At 40.1% G+C, this 20,193-nt stretch overlaps 1 protein-coding gene across 1 annotated transcript in view; it reads left to right on the forward strand.

Moving 5' to 3' along the window:
* The window catches only part of fgfrl1a (fibroblast growth factor receptor like 1a), a 62,030-nt gene extending 46,358 nt beyond the window's left edge, over positions 1 to 15,672 (forward strand). The window contains exons 4-8 of the mRNA XM_067519026.1: positions 3,627 to 3,704; positions 6,964 to 7,266; positions 10,806 to 10,978; positions 11,064 to 11,244; positions 11,738 to 15,672. Of these exons, the coding sequence (XP_067375127.1) occupies positions 3,627 to 3,704; positions 6,964 to 7,266; positions 10,806 to 10,978; positions 11,064 to 11,244; positions 11,738 to 12,159 (1,157 nt within the window). The 3' untranslated portion in view covers positions 12,160 to 15,672. The remainder of the gene's footprint in view (positions 1 to 3,626; positions 3,705 to 6,963; positions 7,267 to 10,805; positions 10,979 to 11,063; positions 11,245 to 11,737) is intronic.
* The last annotated feature ends 4,521 nt before the right edge of the window (positions 15,673 to 20,193 follow it).

Consider the following 20,193-nt stretch of genomic DNA (forward strand, 5'->3'; position numbering starts at 1 on the left):
AAAACAGCTGAAAAAGAGGAGAAATGTGTTTTTTACTTCGTGTTTGTTGAACCTGAAACACTAAGTCTACCTCCAACCCTTCGCTCGTATCATGGAGCTAAAGAAGCTGACGCTGCTGGCCAAAGTGTTTCCTGAAGACTGGATACTGACACACTGACATGCTGACAGATGTGTTATTTGCACTTTGTGTTACAATTTTACTCACCAGATGAATAGAAGTTTTATGCATGTGTGTGTGTGTGTGTGTCACATTCCAGAATTACAGTAAAAATATACACACGTAAAGGAACAGCTTTTTTTAGATGGAGTATTGGGGGACACAGTCGTGCTCATTGTGAGTAGTTCAGCTGTGTGGTAGCAGACTTTTCTCTGAACATCTTTGGATAAAAGCTTCATCTTTGACTTAAGAGATAGCAGAGGAATCATTTGGTTATCTGAGCAAATTCATGAGTTTGTTTATTGGCACTAAGAGCCCAGTCACCCCTGTTGGGCTATAGTTATTCAAGTGCAGTAACCATGCAGTCGTCTGTGGATTAAACAAGGTTCTGCTTTGATTATTTAAGGAGAATGGCACGCTGGCAGCTCAGTCAGTCTCAAAGTAGCTCCATCCATGTCATCCATCTCATGTCTAAGTACTGAACAAGAATGAATTGGTTCAACTGTTAAACGACAGTCTACCAATTTTTTTAAGCTCTGTTTATTTAACCTTTATTTTGACAGGTAAATTCCAATTAGATTATAAAAGGTAGAGTTAGCCAATAAAATATTCTTGCAAAACAAAATGATATTGCTGCATGTGATATTAAAAGAAATAATACTCAATTTCAAGGGGTTAACACCCCACTGTAAAAACAAAACAATACAGAGTTAAGACCTTTAACCAACAGAGACGGTACATAAAAAAAGAACACAATATTGCAACAAAACCGTGCAAATGTATTCTGTATCAGCTCATTAGGTCTCAATGCTTATTTTAAGTACTGAGACAAGCGATGCTCATTTATAGATACTTGTGATAAATCACTGGTTTGGGAGCTATATTTGGCCACATGCCACTGGTGGCAGTCATGTGATACCAGCTGCTCTGGTGCTGTTGAAGAAGCTCGTTGATGCAGCGGGATCAGTGCCGTCCGTTCCCCACAATGACAGGACAAGACTGGTGGAGCCCGCACAAGCGTTACTATGCGAACTGATGTGTAAGGGTGATAATTGTGAGGGAGGAAGTGTGCTTGTTACCACAGTGATTGAAATTTGTACAAGACAGCCAGGCGTATATGTCTTTTGATAAATCTAACAGTAAGAATACATTGTACACAGTTTTAATTGTTTTGTGCATCTGGTCCCTGTCCCCAGTGACTACAAGGCACTTCATCCATAGACGAGAACATATAACTGTGCAGAAAGACTAAAAAAGCTATTTTGTTTAAGAAATCAGGAAAATCAGTTTTCTTGATAAATATAAATCAAAGTAATAGAAGCAAATGTACATTACCCTTATTAACCCCACTACCTTCTCTCTGTCCACAATCAAATAGAAAAAACTAGCACTTACACGGTACATAAATAGTACATACTACATATATATAATATTAATGCATCTTCATGTTTGTGCACTGGTATTTTTTAATTAATTTTTTTAGCCCTATTTTTCTTTCGTTCTTTACACTTTGTTTTTTAATAAATCCAACCATAGCCAGTATTAAAGCATTAACACTGCCATACTATTGCTATTTAAATTTCTAGCTACTAGTAAACATTCTTGTTTCTAGTTAATCTAGCTACATAAGTGCATTTGCTGTAGTCTGTTGCTTGTTGTTGATTTACCTCTGCATTAGTATCACGTTATATGGCTGCTATATAACAGCGTGTTTGTTTTTAATTTAAAAAATGCTTTGAAACCTCGGATGTACTGCATGGACAGTGAAAGTGGTCCAAGCCCCCCTCTGTGAGAAGGTCTGTAGGAGGTCTGCCAAGTAAGGTTTACAGCCTCACACCAAGCCTGCGGGAGAGTGCTAAACCATGTTCCCTCTTCAGATCAGACCCCTGTGCCGCTCAGCTTCAAACGCGGTGCCCTTTCTCAGAACACGCCACGCATGTGGCAGGAGGGGGGGAGCCAGAATAGGGAAGGAGGACTAAGGTTTGACAGGAATACCTGCGCCTCAAGTTACCACTTAGTCAGAGCACGCGCACACGCACATATATGCACTGAAACCCATACAAGAATTCATATCACACACACACACAAAGATCCACAAAAACACACACACATACAGTGCCATGGCCTGCCAACATGCTATTAATACCAGCCCTGGGGATGCAGGTTAAGCCTCGTATTTGCATTTCAAACAGGTCTTTTATTCCATCGTCCAAATAGTGATGCTTTAAAAACATTTGGCGCTGCATTAAACACTCTGAGCTTTCAGGTGGTCTGCTCAAATCCACGCACAGCTCTGTATATGTACCAACATGCACGATAAACATATCCTTTTACAATTACGTGAACAGCCTCGTGTACTTTCTGCAGGTGGTCCAAGGCCGTTTAGTCATTTTTCTTTCTGTTTGCCATCAGGTTTTTGTAGAAGTTTCAGGTTCAAGCCAAGATACACCCATCCCCCACCCCAATCCAATTTGGACAGACCCAGTGTTGCACTCTATTGGCCTACTCCACCTTCCTATGTATTCAAGGGGCCCTTGAATACATTGGTTCCATCTTGAAGTGGTTCCTTAGCATGGAGGTTCAGACACATGTTTGTGTCTTTTTGATAATCAGTGTGGGAAGACCAGCTGAGGAAGGGGTGCTGATACGCCACCAGCATGAGCGGGAACATAATTTGATACTGTTGAATCACTAGACACAGTGAAAGTACAAAAAAGAGGTTGCTCTTTGTACCATGTCGTTTTTTTCTTTTCCGTTTCCTTAAATGTCAGGCATACATTTACAAAGATACCTTCTCTGAGACACCAGTCAGGAGTGCAGTAAGAGTGGTTATAGTATTATTATTATTATTATTTTGATTTATCGCCTGTGTTTTGCCGCTGCAACCGTCATCTTCGTGGACAAACCTATTATACAGTATTATGTGTCATTTAATTTTATGTTTTGACAAGAAATGTGATGCTGATCCATTGCTGAAACTTTAAGATGCACGTAGAGGTATTGAGAGCAGGGGACTGGATGGAGAAAATGTGTTTTAAAGCCAGGACACTCACACATTGGTTTAACATTTGAAAACTTAATCTGCATGGCTCTGTGCCTCAGTTGCTTTTACCTTTCATATCAAGAAATCAGTCTCCTTTCTAATGACTATGTCCACTCTGTTTTCTACTTTTAATGTCTTATATCAATATGTTAAAGGTTAAACACAATAGCGTGTCATTGCCCTAGCGATCATCTACCTCCCATTTTCGATTTCCTGTGTAGCATATTGGCACTGGCTCCGTCTGTGCGTATGGTGACCAAACTGGAACAACAAAGAAGTGTCTTAATATTAATTAATTTTACAGAATATTTCTTTGACTAATAGTTGGAGTGCTGCATCATACTCTTTACTTTTTACTCCCCAAATTATGCACAAGTTCTCATTCCACTAATGATGCTTCTTGTGTTTCTGTGTCTCTCTCACCAGATGACTCCAGTTCAAGAGGTGGAGCAGGGACAACCAATGAAGACTCTGAATCTGTCCCTGAGTTGGCTGGGAAACTGGGTAACCATATATAGATTTATAAACCTTTGGAAATGTGAACGAAGACTAGAAGTAATGCTTTAGATAGCTGAGGTTGTGTAACAATTTAAAAATAAAGTAGCAGAATAATCCCTTGCGAACTGTCAGAGGGGACAAGGTACGTGCCCACACACAGGCACACATCTGGGGGCTGTTTGAATAGAGAATTACCCCTGGCAGAGTGGAAGGCAGTCTATTTGCGAGGTGTCATTTGGTGGGACACATCCCCCCGAAGTATCCCTGAATCTCTATCTCAACCCTGCTTTGTTTGCTTATTCTTACCTATTTATTTACCTAGTTTTCCCTCCACCCTCTCTTTCTCTGTCACAAAGGTCAGTGCACACATACACTTCCAGGTTTGCCCATTTAAAGCGCTCTTTGTTTTTTCACACACATTCTTTCTCTTTATCTGTTTGACTCTTTGTTCACAAACAACCTAACATACATAAGCTCACTGCTTAGGCTGAGGTGCAGATTGTCTGTAGCTCTGTGTGAAATGACCACAATAACGTTTGTCATCCAGCAAGTGGTGGCCAGTCACTACCGTGCAGTGCATGTTTGAAATCCCCTCAGAGTCACAAACGTTTTTACATTACATTTCATATGGAGATAAACAAAAATCATATGTGTAACTTTCAAAGCTTTTAGGCTCTCTCTGTCTCTCTCTCTCTGTCTCTCTCTCTCTGTCACACACACACACTCTCTCCCTCCCTAGTAAACTGATCAAAGGCAGTCATTGGAAGTGCCAGTTGTATTTTTACACTGTGAAGTGTGGCACTGAAGTGGTCTCCAAGCCTGCCCCTTCGCCTGCTCCAGCTCTCCCCTTCTCCCCTCTTTCCTCTGTGAGTCGTTCTCAGTTGCCGTCGCTTCTCCTCTGTTCTCCTTTCCTCTCCGTGTGCCCTCTGTCTTACCTTATGCCTTTTTTATTGTTTGAACTCCGTCTCCTCTCTCTCTCTCTGTTCTCGATTTCTCTGCCATCACTCGACTTTTATTTGCCCTTTTCTTGCCCTCAGTCAGTCTTCAGTTTGTTTTAACCTTAATGTGAACTTCACTATTTCACTGTTTCTTTCCTGAACTTCTGTTTGATCTGTTTGATTTGGTTCAGCTGTGACATTATAAATCAGTTTAATTAAATAGATTTTCTCAGTATTTTCTTCATTCATTCATTGGTGTCATCTATGTCCAGTTCTTTTCAGCCACACTTTGCTTTGGCACTTCTCTGCTTTTTACACGTTGTTTTGTTTGAAACAAAATTTATATAATTATACAAGGAATTGCCAAAACATATATATTATCATCTTCTCTATCTTTCCACTTGTCTTATCCTCTACCAGATCTATTGACTGATCACAGTTCAGCTTAAGTCCAGTAGCTTTTCTCAAATTCGGGGGTTGGGGGGGGGGATGAAGGCGAGACCTAAAAGCCTTTCGGGTATGTTTGTTTTGTCATCCTGCCTGGCTTCAGGTCAGAGAGCTATATTCTGCTGAGTAATGTGGCCATAGTGAAATCTCCGGATTTGAACGGGCAAACTCGTCACATAACTCTCCCCTTGTTTGTTTACCCGGAGCTAGAATAATAACTGGGTCCAAAGAAAGAGACACAACTGCAGTAGTTTCAGGGTGATTTATCAGCCCGGTTGATGGCTATCTGCTGTGGCCAGAACATTAGAGCTATAAAATCAAGCTGCTCCTGTGAGTGATTTCCTCTCCTCCCTCCCTACTGGATAGTTTTTTTTTATGCTTTGATCTATTTTTACTGCTTGTGATTGTAGTATGAGTAGATGCACCGAGTTAGTGTCTGGCCATTTTATTTATTTGCAGGGAGGAATATGTGTTTTTCAATGCTTGATGGCGTTCAGTCAAGCAACTGTGTGGAGGGATGTGGATGTTTGAACAGACCATGGGGTTAACTGGCCATTTTACGCATTATAACACAGGATTTGAGTGTTGTTGTTTGGTGTGATGCTAAGTCACTGTCTGAGTTTTTTATGACTTGTCCACAGATATGCATTCATGACCAGATGTTTACAGCAGTATTATACTGCTGACTAGTGGGTTTTACATGGGTCAAATTTAGGACTTTTCTAAATAGCAGAACAGGGAAACAAATCGAGGGCCAGAGGCGCTGGGTTAGTGGAAAATAAAAGGGGTTTCCTGATCCATTTGAGTAAGTCTTTGTCAGAAAGAAGAATAAGTGGTTCAGCAGATTATGTTGCAAATACCAAGAGGCATCCTGCCATATGTTGAAGGTGATTTCTTCTTACACGGCAAAAATGTTCTCCTGATCACCAAGTCTCGTTTTCGGCCTTAAAATTGACTCCGTTTTAAAATAAACGGTGTTAGTAGACTGAGGTTATTACATTTGTTCTTGATATAGTTTATTTTCTTTTTATAAACTTACATTGAATCGCATGTTTGTATGCTGTACCAACAAAAAAACAGAAGCCTTTTTACACCAGGCATGAATATACTTGTGTGTCTAGATGCAGATTATTGTTGCTAACTTTAAAGACAGCAATTTCACGATGCCAAATGAAAGAACATGCACCATGAACATTAGTGGATGCAGCACAAACAAGGGTTCAACCAGTAGAATTCAGAATTATCAACACTGAAACAGCATACATGTATTTATATTAGTAAGATAGTAGATTATATTTCAGTTAATTAAATACCATATAAAAAAAATGGTGAAAAAATTAATTATAAGAAATGTTTTTACAGTAGGCAAATCTGCTGTATAAAATGGACAATATACAGTAATATGTATTTCTAATACATAAAAATAGAATGCTAATAATGTTTAGAATGTTCATAATGTAATCCTCTAATGGTGACATCAGTCACTGGGAAGTAGAAATTGAATATACCCTGAAACATTGGAGGCAGGAAATATTTCTGAACCCTCTGCTTGTGTCTCAGTCTCTTCAGGTTGGGCTTTGATCGCGCTTTACATCTAATAAAAGTGTCACATAAGAATCTGATAAATTCCACGATGTCTCCCAATCTGCTTGTAAAAAATAAAACTGCCCTTTAAATCTTTTATTTCTGCTAATAGCTTCTTCTATCCTCTACTTTCCCTTTTTTTCCCCACCTTTTTTTCCCCCCATTCGCAAGGAAAGGAAGCGAGTTTCTCTTTAAATTGTTATTGGAATTCTTAATTAATGTAACCTAAAATCAAGTTTCTATATTCAGCACGCATTTGACAGTTTACTAGTCAACTCTCCTCTCTCCATGTGCAGTACGTCCACGTTTCACTCAGCCGGCAAAGATGAGGAAGCGTGTCATTGCTCGCCCGGTGGGCAGCTCCGTGCGTCTGAAGTGTGCAGCGAGTGGCAACCCTCGCCCTGACATAGTTTGGCTGAAGGACAGCCGGCCGCTGGTGGATGAGGACAGTAGAGCAGGAGGAGGAGGAGGTGAAGGGAAGAAGAAGAAGTGGACTCTAAGTCTGAGGAATCTGACACCAGAGCACAGTGGAAAGTACACCTGCCATGTCTCCAACAAAGCAGGAGAGATCAATGCCACCTACAAAGTGGAAGTCATACGTGAGTCCTAATGGGTTTTTTGCAGAACTTATAGGGTTAAATACTGACACGGGCTGATCGGCAATATGAAACTGATCGGTTTAAAAAAGATAAAATGCTACTCACTGTGAAGTGTACTATCCCAGATTTTCCTGATGTGCCTCCATCCTCTGTAAACGTGCATATATTACCCTCACAGAGCTCAAACGAGAGGTAGTGTTTATATAAACAGAGATAAGTATGTAGTTTGTCTATTCCAACTTAAAGCTCCACTTATATGATTTTTATGAAGGTTTTTCCATCCAGTTGTATCATACAGCTTTCATTATTTGAATTCACCAATATGAAATCCGCTTAAGTCCTAAATCAGTGGGAGGCTTTATCTTCAGTATTTATTCATTTGATGATTATTTTATTTCTTTTTTTATTGTTGTTACTTAATTTTTTAGTTAATAAAATGCTCCTCGAGTTGCCCAATTGCCATATTTGTCCAACCAAGAATTACGACTTGGAAATATTCAGTTTACAATGAAATAAAATGGAGAAAGAGAATCCCCACATTTCCTGTAAGCATCTTGAATGTTAGTCAGTAATCAGATTTGTTGACTTGTAATCATTTTTGCACCCACAGAATAGTAGATTATGTAAAAAACGATGCCTGCACTAATAAGCTTTGAAATTTAGAATCACAAGCAATTTTAAATTGCATTCACAAATGTAACCAGAGGACAGAGTCAGTCCAAGTGCAATATGAATTAATAGATGGAGCCCATCTCCTTCTATTAATTAATTTTCTGCATGTCTTTAACATACTGTGGTTGTTGTAAAGTAGAGCTACTGTCTCACAGGACTTTTGTTGCTTAAAAAATAGAAGTTTCAAATAGATTTAAAAAAAAAAAAAAAAAAAAACCTTTCACTTCATTGTCGGTTATTGATCCCCAGCCCTGTCGGTAAACATTTGACAAGCAAACAAGAATTGTCCGGTGTGTTTTTCAGTTTGGATGGTGAACCAGTTCCAGTTTTTGCTAGAATAAAAGGTTTGGTTTAGCTGTGTGGAGCAGAATATGGGGTTGCTTGGCTGAGCTGTGAGTGTTTTGTGATGTATTAGGTCGTGTTGGAAAGCTGCAAACTGTTTGGATGTTGCTGGATGATTTAACGTTGAGCTTTTTGTTAAAGAGCTGGTGTTGAATTGTATGTGTGCAGTGAAAAGTATGTTGCTGTTATTGGTCTGTTGAGAGGCACAGACCAGATCTCTTGACTCTTGCTTTACTCACCACATCTGTGCTACATTAAAGTACAGCTGTAGTTTTTCCTGCACAGTCCGTACAAAGTCACACATGTACACACATATACACCTCACGAGAAAAACTAAATCAAACCACTACTTGCTCATGTCAAATGTAATATTTTTCATTAGTAGATATTCCGTCAGCTGTCAGTCAGGCACAGTTGGTAGACAGAAAACTAACACTAATTTAGAAAAGTGCCTACAATACATATGATCTGCTGGGTTTGCATCTATTTGTCCAGCACTCTGAGTGGGCTGTATAAAGGTAAGAATAAAATTATTTGGAGATTAGTTACATGAAATGCAGGTTCCCCCTGTAATATTTGGCATCACTCATTGAGCACTATTTGACTAACAGAGTTTACAGCTGCATGGTGTCACAGTTTCAGTGCTGACCAGGTGTTTCTCATCAGTGTTACTGCTCAAACTTATACATTTTATAACCCAGAGATTACTTTATAGTGTGTTCTTTGTGTGTTTTTTTAATTTATTTATTTATTTTTTGTCCTTTCGGCTTATCCCGTGAGTTCAGGGTTGCCACAGCAGATCATGTTGATTTGGCACCGTTTTTACGCTGGATGCCCTTTCTGATGCAACCCTCCAGAGACACTTCGACATATAGGAGGACCGGGGATCGAACCACTGACCCTGTGGTCCATGGACTCCCTTTACCAACTGAGCTACAAAACCACCCCTCAGCCCCAAAACATTAGAAAGCAGCACTGCAAGATGTCCCCAGACTCATAAATGTACATACAAAGCAAAAACGCACACGCTACTTGGCGTTCGAAAAATGATGGACCAAAGCCAAAAAGTTTAGCATGTTTCTCTGCTCCTCTCCTCTGCTGAAGATAGTGGTTTGAAACAGCTGATCGTCAAACAAGAAAGTAAAATTCTATTTTCTCATGGCGTGTTCCTGGGAGATTGCATTAACAGATACTACATAGTAGACTATTGAATGTCTCAGTCAGGTGTGTTTGTTCTGCTGTATGAACTGAGAAAGAAAAGACAGCAGCTGAAAATAATGGACTTGTTTGTATTTTCAGCAGAGAGGGAGGATGTGGTGCTGAATGCTGCAGATACTGTGCAAATAATGCTCTCGACCAATGTTATGTTCATTTTTTCATGGTTCATTCAGTTGAAATAAATTCAATAACACGTCCCTTCCCCTGATTTTATTTTCTTAATGTAGATTAGAATATGACTCGGCTGTATGGGCTAAGTAGGCTGACACATACTAGGAATTTGCTTCTAGTTGTTGGTGGCTCTTAAGGACAAGTTCAGGAGTAAACACATACAGAACTGTAACATTGGCAGTTACAGATAAAACAGCAGTGTAGCAGTGAGTATGAGGCCAGCTGGTAATGAGTGTCATGCCCTGAGGAAAGATACTGTTCTGGTGTCTGGTGGTTTTGGCAGACAGAGCTCTGTGGTGCCTGTCGGGGGGGAGAAGCTGGAAGAGGTTGTGTCCAGTATGAGAGGGGTCAATGGTGATTTATTTCCTTGCTTCCTAGTTGTACAAGTGTACAGGTCCCGGAGAGTTGGCAGGGGAGCACCAGTGATTCTTTCCACAATTTGTTCCACCGTCTGTTGCCGTCTGTCCTTGTCCTGTTTGGTGGCTGCTCCAAACCACACTCTGACAGAGAAGCACAGGAAGAAGTGGTTGAGTATTGAATCGGCTCTGCTGAGCTCTTGTGAGGATGGAGTTGATGTTATTCTCTCACCAGAGGGGAGAGGACACATCTCTGGGGAGCACAGGTGCTGGTTTCCCGTGTGCAGGACGAAACTTTCCCCATCCACCCCTACTATGTCCCATTAGTCATATGTCCTCCAGTTCTCTCAAGGAGAGCTGGAGGACAGGATTTTTGGAGTGATGGTGTTGAACGTCAAGCTAAAATCCACAGATAAAAGCTGTGTATATATCCTGGGGTAGTCGAGCTGTTAAAGGATGTAACGCAGTCCAATGTTACCAGTTTCATTCACTGACCTGTTTGCCGTGTAGGCAAACTGCAGGGGGTCTAGCAGGTGCCCTGTGACGTCGTTATGGTGGTTCAACATTAGACTTTCAAAGGATTTCGTGACCACAAATGTTGGAGTGATCGGCTGCTTTCTTAGTTAAAGCTTAAAGTTATCCAGTGCTGACCAACTTATCCAGAAGTTGGTCAGCACAGGCTTTTCGACAGCCTGTAGTTTTTCACATTCTTCTATAGACAATGTGTTGACTGACGTATCATTTCATAATCACCATGCTGTGTTTTGTGTCTTTCTGCAGAACGTACAAACTCCAAACCTATTCTCACCGGCACCCACCCTGTCAACACCACTGTAGACTATGGCGGAACCACATCTTTCCAGTGTAAAGTTCGCAGTGACGTTAAGCCAGTTATCCAGTGGCTTAAAAGAGTTGAACCTGGTGACGAGAACAAATTTAACTCCACCATTGAGGTACACAAATGTGCTATTTGTGTTAAACACAACACAGTTTATTTTCAGTACCTGCATGGCAAAGTTTTTCTTTATTTGGTCTCAGGTTGGAGACCACCGCTTCGTGGTCCTGCCTACAGGAGAGGTTTGGTCGCGTCCTGATGGATCTTACCTCAACAAGCTGCTGATAACAAGAGCCAAAGAGGAAGATGGTGGCATGTACATCTGCCTGGGAGCCAATACTATGGGCTACAGTTTCAGAAGTGCCTACCTGACTGTGCTGCCAGGTCAGAGAGAGAATAACTAACATCAAACATAAAGAGCGTGTTGATAGAAAATGTATAGAATTTGATAATAATCATATTAGATCAAACTCTGAAATATTTGCTAGATGCAGCGTTTTAAATGTAAAGATCTGATGCCTCTCTTGGTTGTTCATAATAGTACAGTGAATATTTTGGGTTTCAGGCTGTCAGGTGGCCTAAAACAGATTTTAAGACATTCTGCACAGTTGAAAATTCGAACAGGCAGATTTCACAACTGTGTGACACAAAAAAATAAATTTAAGTAAGAAAGTAATTTTTCTTCTTCAGCTACAAAACATAATCAATGTATAACTTACAACGCATTCTACTAGGGATCTAAGTACTTCCACTACTGCCAACCAGGCTTCTTTAGTTGTCTTGTATCTTGTATCACAAGCATTTATAAGAAAATGTTAACGACACATTTCAGCCGTTTTTTCTTCCATTTACTTTTTTGGCTCTTTTTCTATTACAGATCAGAAGCCCCAACCCAAGCCTGTCCCTACAGCTACATCACCAAGCCTCCCCTGGCCTGTCATCATTGGAATACCAGCAGGCGTTGCCTTCATCTTAGGCACCGCCCTCCTCTGGTTCTGCCAGTCAAAACGCACCTGCTCCTCTTCCACCTCTTCTTCCTCTTCTGCTCTTCCTGCTGCTCAGCGTCTACCAGTGGCTAATCGTGACAGAGCCTGCCCAACGCTGCCCTCTCAACTAACCAACGGCGATAAAGATTGCCTTTCATATGAGGACTACATTGCCCATCAGCAGCTTCTCCTGACTCAAGGAGGTGCTGGATTGGCTCCAAAGATCTACCCGAAGATCTACACGGATATTCACACACACACGCATTCGCACGTGGACGGGAAAGTGCACCAGCACATTCACTACCAGTGTTAGCAGTGAGGGCAGCAGCAGTCAGTGGGGTTTCGCATTCGACTCTTCCATGAACATCTTCCTCTGCACTCAGACAGCAATTCACACTGAGTGCTGACACACAGAGCAAAGAATAACAAAAGACACATGCAAGAGAGCAAGTGGGTTCACATACAGAAACATGGGGTCATGCAACTTTTCCTCATTCAGTTGCATCCACATGTGCAGAAGGACTTATTCAATACAGAGATAATGAAGAATGTAAAAGAAGATCTATTTTTAGCCAACGTGGGAGCCAATCTATTGAAATATGAGAGGAAACTTTAAAAAAACATTTTTTTCAAGTCTATATCAAATATCTTCTGCAAAAGTAGAAATGTGCCTTTTTTGTTTAAAGGCCTCATTTGAAGTAACAATGAAGTCACAGCTTCCAGGTAACTTTACAGCAACCCTGTAATTTATCAGCCACTTTTCTCTGGATATTTTGGACTCAAACCTACTCCGTAACAGTACAACTAGAAAGCTCCCAATATATCTATTTGTGTATATAGTGTAACATGATATATATGGCATTTAGAAGACTACTTCACCCTGGATAATCTATAGATAACGTTATAGCATGTGTGTAATGTCATAGCTTAATTTCAGAGTATATCTCCCACATCAGCCCAACTGAGCCATAAGATCCACAAATCAACACAAACTTTTGCCTCACTGACAGAGGTTCTGATAAATGGCCAGCTGCTAACTGGGGGCTGTGCGAAAAGGAGCTGATGTCAAAGTGAGTTACTGCTTGGAGCTGCCTTAGCAGATTGATTTTCAAAGCAGCTATGGTGTAATTTCTGCTACAACCAAGGAGCTCTTCCACAAAAGACGTTTGCTTCGGTGTGTCACTCGGTAACAAGTAATCGTGAGATCTCCTCGAAGTTAAGGAGTGTCCTGCCTCGTTTCTTGGAGAATATTGGCATTTCCAGTTTCGTCTCCATTTTAGCGTTGTTTGATGCTCACCGACTTTAGAAAAGAGACAATTGAAGGATGTCAGTTCTCATCTTCTTTTTGGTCAACCTTTTTTAGCCAACAGCACAGTGGGCTCTTCAACAATACCTCTGTCTAAAATGGTGTCTTCCAAGAATTGTTTCCAGTTTTCGTGGATCACTGGATATGTCAAAGATTTGTGTTCATCTTTTGTGAGATTTAAAAAAAAATTTAAAAGAAAGAGATGTCAGCTTAAACTCCGTAGGTTAAGGATGAGACTTTAAGTCCTCAACTGTTCTTTTCAAAGTGCCTCGAAAGAGGAGGGCAAACGGGGTATAAATGAAGATTGTCTGGGTGTGGTCTGTTCTCTGCACATGGTTTATAATAAGGCCTATTGATTCATCTCTAGTCTCATGTTGTAAATAGTTAAAAGTTTGGCTGCTAGCTCGTCTGCAGAGCCTCTTGTCACTCTGTCTGGAAAATTTGATTACAGTCAAGAATTTATAAATTGTAACGAGACAAATTTATGTACACGGCTTGAAATCAGACATCAGGTATTTATAGTTTCAAATGTAATGCCATATTCTCTGCAGACATCAATGATGATCGCTCTAGCTGTCCCCAATCTGCTGCTCTTGGTGCTGTGTTTTTTGCAGTAACTTCTTAATACAGTACATTTAAATATTTACTTCGGTATGTTTTGCCACACCCTGCAAATTTAGCCCTAATTTTATCAACCAACTTTCTTTAAATGTAATTGAAGCGATGGGAACAACACGTTTGTTTCTACTAACACCCCCACACACCCATTTGTACACCTCTACAGGTGTTTTTACTCCTTTTATGGGATTAAGCCTTCATTTGGGATTGTGTGCTCAATTTGTCCCTAACTCTCATGTACAGTCTCATGTAGAATCTGTTATTATTATTAGGTCATTCCCAGTTGCATATGTCCTGCAGAGGTCTAATGAGCCAAAACACCTGTATGGGTGTGCAGCAGCTGTTGTGAGGAACAGTTAATACATTATATAATGGATGTCAGAGTAAGGAATCTAGCTTAAGCTGGAGAGAATGGAGTTTAAACATAATACAAAGTAAAGTTATGCTTTGTGAGGATGTAAGACCCCATAGATCCAGCACGCGCTGATTATGGAAAATAGTATAAAGATCATAAAACTTGTTTCCCAAATCTCAAAATTGCTGTTAAGACTGCATCTCCTAAAGCATCAAAATCACCTGTAAAACATGTAGTTAGTTATTTAATTTGCTTGAATTACGGTTTACGTTTCCAGTACATAGCCAGTTTCAGCAGTCATGCTCACTTTAATTTGTCCAACTGTGTGTGTGCCCATGAGTCTGACCACCTTAACAGGGAAGTAGTCAAACATTGAAATCACCTGGTAACTTTATAGCATGTATTTTTGCACATCAAATGTTCAGCTCAAGCAGGAAATGTGCAAAATGGATCACTCACTGATTTTTAAATTACTTGATATGTTATCTTTGTCCCCCCCTAAAAACTCTGGGCCTGCAGACATGTTCTTTGAAACCAAATGCAATTCATGTTTTCATTCCATTTGAACACATTTCACTTCGGACTTGTGTGAATACTAAGACTTGGTTAGGATGGACTATACCCAGGAACCTGCACACAGACCTATTTAAACAAAACAATCAACATTTTTCATTCTCTCATCAGAGACAGTCCATGACCCTTATATATATTACTTTTTGTGTTATAATTAAAAAGTTATGTAAAATGACAAAGTGCCAATACAAATTTAAGCACAGAAGAGAATCTATGTATTTCAGAAAGATTGTGGTGCAGTCACAGAGACCACGGTTTACCTTCTGTTTATGTGCCTCAGTTTATATTTCAGATATTGCATTGGTACTCTCCTTTTGAGATGTTAATCATTTATGACAAAGTCACCTTGAACAACAGCCAGTGTGCGTCACTGGAAGTGTCTTTTTGGTACAATTTAATATAACGTAACGTAATAACGTAATATTTTTTATTTTTCAAAGTCCTTCAATTTTCCCTCATTTTACATGTGTGTCAAAGCTACGTAACATACTGCCAACAGAAAGATTGTGTGTATGTGCACTTACCACTAGTATGTACATGAAATAACAGTGTAATTATAGAAGCTCTTGGTGAGAATGTTTTGGACCATACACTAGCTCTAGTAACACATTGGCCCACAAAACATAGTAATTGCTAAGAGAAAGCGTTTCTAATTTATTTTTTTAAAACTTGTTTTTTTATATATATATATATATATATATATATATATATATATATATATATATATATATATATATATATAAATTGGGCATTACCTGCATGAGTGGATTATTGTGTATTAATGTAAGCTATGTAGCAAATAACATGTTCATGTCATTGTAAGATATTGTATTTATACGTGCCATCAGAATATACAAAATTTTATCGATAAACTTTGTATCGACAATCTTGTACAGTCTATCATCATATAGGTTCAAATTTTGTCTCCTCTTATTGTAATCATGTTATTGGTGCCATTAAAAAAGGAAAATCCATGTGGTATTTTCTTTGTTCTTAAAGGTACGTGGTAAATTTGACCGTATGAACCATCTTTTAATCATCTAAAACTCCTTTTGGTTGATTTTCCATTTGCTGAATCCTCTTCTTATTCTTCTGTGACAAACATTAATTCCAGTCAACCCCCGTAAAATACTATGGCACTGTATTTAATTGAATGTCCTCTAAATAGTTGTAGTCCTTGAATGGTTAGAGCTGCAGCCGGTGTTCTATCTGTCAACGTGTCTTCCTGAAGAGATGACAGATGGACAAGCATTGCGTGCAGCTGCAGGGTGTGAAAGCCCAGCATTTCTCTCCCTCTGTGACTCAGATTTGGAGAAGAAGACGGTGAAAGAAAGCACTGTTGCGAGCACGGGGCACAGCAAAAGGGTGGAGGACGGCAACAGGGCAGGACATGTAAGATAATGGTACACATATTCTCTTTAGCTTCGTTAGGTCAAACATGAAGCACAGTTGGATTTTCCAGTGATGAAGCAATAATGGTTGTCATCATCCAGGACCTTGTTAGCTTGGCCTGGACTTTCCTACAAAATAGATTAAAGAGAGAAAACCCAGCTGTGAATGCACAATAATGTATATTCAGCTGATTTTTCTGACAGCTCCAGACTTAGACTTGTGTTTCTCAGTAGCTACCAAATGGATGTGTGTTTGCAAACTCCATTTGGTGGATTTATCAAAACCTTTTATCGAAGTCACTTAAAGTAGCTACTGGATTTTGCTGGAAGCTGAAAGATATTGTGAGTGAACCAAACACTGCGGACGGTAAAATCAAAACAAGATTAAAGAAAAAAAAACTAAAGTGCTCTTTAAAATCTGATGAGGCTGCAGAGTGAGGTGATTACATTTAAAACTATTTCTGCATTTGAGCAAGGCATTGAGGGGATATTGGACTTCGAGTTAAAATGAAAAGAAGTAATGAAAATATGCAGAAAAGTAAAATACCTCCCAGAAATCTGTGGATTTGTAATCAGTACCGTACGACCTAACCCAGGGATTTCCATCCATCCAAGAAGCTTCACTGGTGATAAAGAAGTAGATCAAGTGACATGAAATACATATTACACTCAGGGTTGTTTCCATCCATTATACTCATCTCTCTTTCTTCTGTCATCTCAGAGATTAGTCTCTTCCTGCTGTTTTGTGTTCCTGGTTACCTCCCTGTAAATTTGATTGACTTGAAGTGTTGAGGGGTGGATGATAGGGAGGACAGACAGGGGAGGGAATGATGAAGAAAGTCATGGAGGAGGATGAGACAGAACTGAGCTGCTGACAGATGTGTTGAGCTCAAAGCTGCACTGCACTGATGAGGAGATGAGCAAATGGAGTGAAGAATGAATTAGACGGGAAAGAAATCTGAGGAACTGGAGAAAATGACTTTGACCCCAGAGACCAAGATGAAATGCTTTTGTCACTAACCTCAAACCAAAGTGCTTTTCTTATCTAAACTTAACCACATACAAGAGTCGCCCTTGGGTCTGTGGCGTGACAGATCTGCCCCCTTTGCAACATGCTTTGTTGTTAATGAAGTAGCACTTTGTTCAGTCAAATAACACTTTACTCATCCACCGATTGTTTTCCCTATAAAACTTAATCAAGTTCACAGCTTCCACCCACAGCAACGTCATTTTTGGGAAGCAGGGTTGAATAAACACAGAAAATATAAGATCAAATGCCTTGTTACAACAAACAAAACAGACAAAATTATTATTATTGTTATTAATAATAATAACAATAATAATAATAATAATAATAATAATAATAATAACATTTTGAAAAAAGTGGGGGGTTGAGATCCACCCCCAATCAGAGGAGTTGTTCGTGGGGCTCCAGGGTGGTCCAGCATGTTGTGTTGTATTTTTTTTGTTTGGTTAACTGTGTTGAGTGTATTATTTTTGACCTGTCATTCTCTAGCTCCGAGTCGCTCACAACTCCAAGGGTTAAGGGTGCCTGGCTGCTTGTTTCCCCTCTAAAACAGCACCCAGACCCTGAGGAGGGGGCCTGTTTATTGAGGGGAAACTCATCATCAGGAGCCCAAAAAAAAAAAAAAACACAGGCCATTGAGAGAGTGAGTAATAATTCAGTATGAATTAAAAATAAATAAATACGTTTTTAAAAAACCTGCATTTTTTTTTTATATAGAAATTTCACAAAGTATGTTGGTTGAAAAAAACTTTTCTTCCAAACATTTTTCCCAATACACATTCTCCCTGTTGGGGAACTTGTTTCTGGGTTTCCACTTTCTCTTGCAGAACTTAACAGCATCTTCTTGATCCTGCTTTTTCCTACAGTGAAGCCTTATTGTAGTGAGAGCACAATTCAAATCCATTTCATATTTGACAGCTTTGATATTAAACTCAACTTCATTTAGCTCATTACATTTTCATTATGAAAAGTATGAAAGTGTTTGACGGCAGGGAGACTACACTTAGTACTGTGATGGAGGTGAAGTTAGTATCTGTTGAAACTCCTGATTAATTAGGATCTCATGATGTGATCCCTCACATTAATGTTGTTTAGCTGAAACTTGCATTAACAGAGGGGGCTACAAGAAAAAAGTGTATGTACCACTGGGTAATCAGCCGAGCATAATGTAAATTCACTGGAGACATTTTTGAACTTTTGACATGTATGATAAGTCATTCATCAAGTTGTTTATTGATTGTTTGAAGCTACAATTTCAGCTGTGAAATTTCACAGACAGATCTAACACTTTGCTATCAACAGCACTATAGACCAGATACGTCTGTATTCTAGGAATGACGTTGCAGACCTACTTCCTTGTTACCCTGTTTTCTACACAAATCCTGGTCATTGTCGGAGCAAATGTTTAGTCTTTTAGATCTTGAGGTTTTGCAGGACGCTTTTGCTGTTTTGCGGTTGGCTGGATAAAAGGGTGTGAACCCATGGAGGAGATTCCTGTGAGCTTGAGTCAACAGCAGCTGCGGTTGGTGATGAAGAGAAGCTGTCCGAAGAGCTTTTTTCCCCCCCCCTGCCTTTTCACTGTGAAAGAAGCGCTCAGGTGAATGGAGTCAATGACCATGAAGGGCTCAAACACACACACAGACACACACACCTGGGTTGGAGGAATACACACACCACACTCTACACACCTTCATTGATACTTAAATGATAGTCATACCTACACCCATTAACCCAGAAAAAAGATTACCACGGTTTAGCATGTATTCAGTATTCAGATACTTATGGAAGTCTGCACACCGATGCACACAGACAAAGGCACACGTGCATTGCACACACAGATGGGAACAACGCAGACACCTGGGGAGCATTGAAGCACTACTCTGTTTGCATACCTCTCCCTCGCTCTGCTCATCCTCCACACGGCAACAAAGCTGCCATTAAATCTAGGAGAACAAAAACAACAAACAAAATAGAAGCTAAAAGAGGGCAACAGGCGACTTCCATTCTTCTTCCACCCAACAGTCCCTCCCTCCATTACTCCCTTTCTCCATCTCTCTGTAACAAATGTTTACCTTCCGCCGGAAAAACAGAGGGATGTGGACAGACAGGGTGAGAAAAGAAAGAAATCTGGCAGAGGGGAAAGGAGCCAAGGACTTTAAAGTCTGCCACAGAGCCGTGACAAAAGCCTCCTAATCTCGGTGTTGTCTTTCGGCCCTTTTTTTCGCCCCCTGTACATCCTGCCAAGTGTGTGTCTTTGTGTGTGTGTGTGTTTGTGTGTGGAAGAAAGGAAAAGCAAAGAAAGTCAAAGTAAGTGTAGTGTGTTATGCAAGAAAGAGGGTTTGAGGTAGAAGGTAGAAAAATTGCAAAGCAAGTTGGTGTGTTTTTGTGTGAAGCGGTTTGTGATAACGTAATGTTTGTGTACATATGTGTGTATGTGTATGACGGCAAAGGAATCTTTCCACAGCCGTGCTGACATCACTCAAGCATGCATGGGACAGTTGGAGAAGGCCGGGCCCCTTCAAAGGCAACAGCCTGCCTGCCTTCACATGTGCCTGTGTGTGTATTAAAAAAATACACAAGTAGTTACGGTCAGCCATCCTCACCTGTTCCTCTTTGACTCATAAACCAACCCCTATTCAACTCTCTTCCGCTAAAATGCAACAAAACTGCCTGTGGTTGTGTGTTTGTGTGTGTGCAGCGATTCATTGATCTCATCCTTTTCACCCGCTTCAAAAGCAGCAGATGTGAATAGACCTGTGTGTCTGTGTGTGTGTGTGTTCTCCTGAGCATCCCTTCCTCATCCTGCAGATCTTTATCAGAGGCAGCTGTGGTCCAAACACCTTCATGCTGTAGAGGAATGCACACTGGAGCTTTCATTATATACTATAGCCTTTCATTATATACTAAAGACAGACAGACTATAGTGACATCTACAGGCTGATCGAGTCAACATCAAGTCAAATTCTTTCTTTCCACTATCCAGTGAATCAAATATTTACATTTAAGATTAACCTTTGTACTTAATGCGACATCACATACCAACATAAGTCTACATCCACCCTGTGAGGCTGCACTGC

The sequence above is a fragment of the Channa argus genome, chromosome 10 (genome assembly GCF_033026475.1).
Source record: "Channa argus isolate prfri chromosome 10, Channa argus male v1.0, whole genome shotgun sequence".
Lineage (NCBI taxonomy): Eukaryota > Metazoa > Chordata > Actinopteri > Anabantiformes > Channidae > Channa > Channa argus.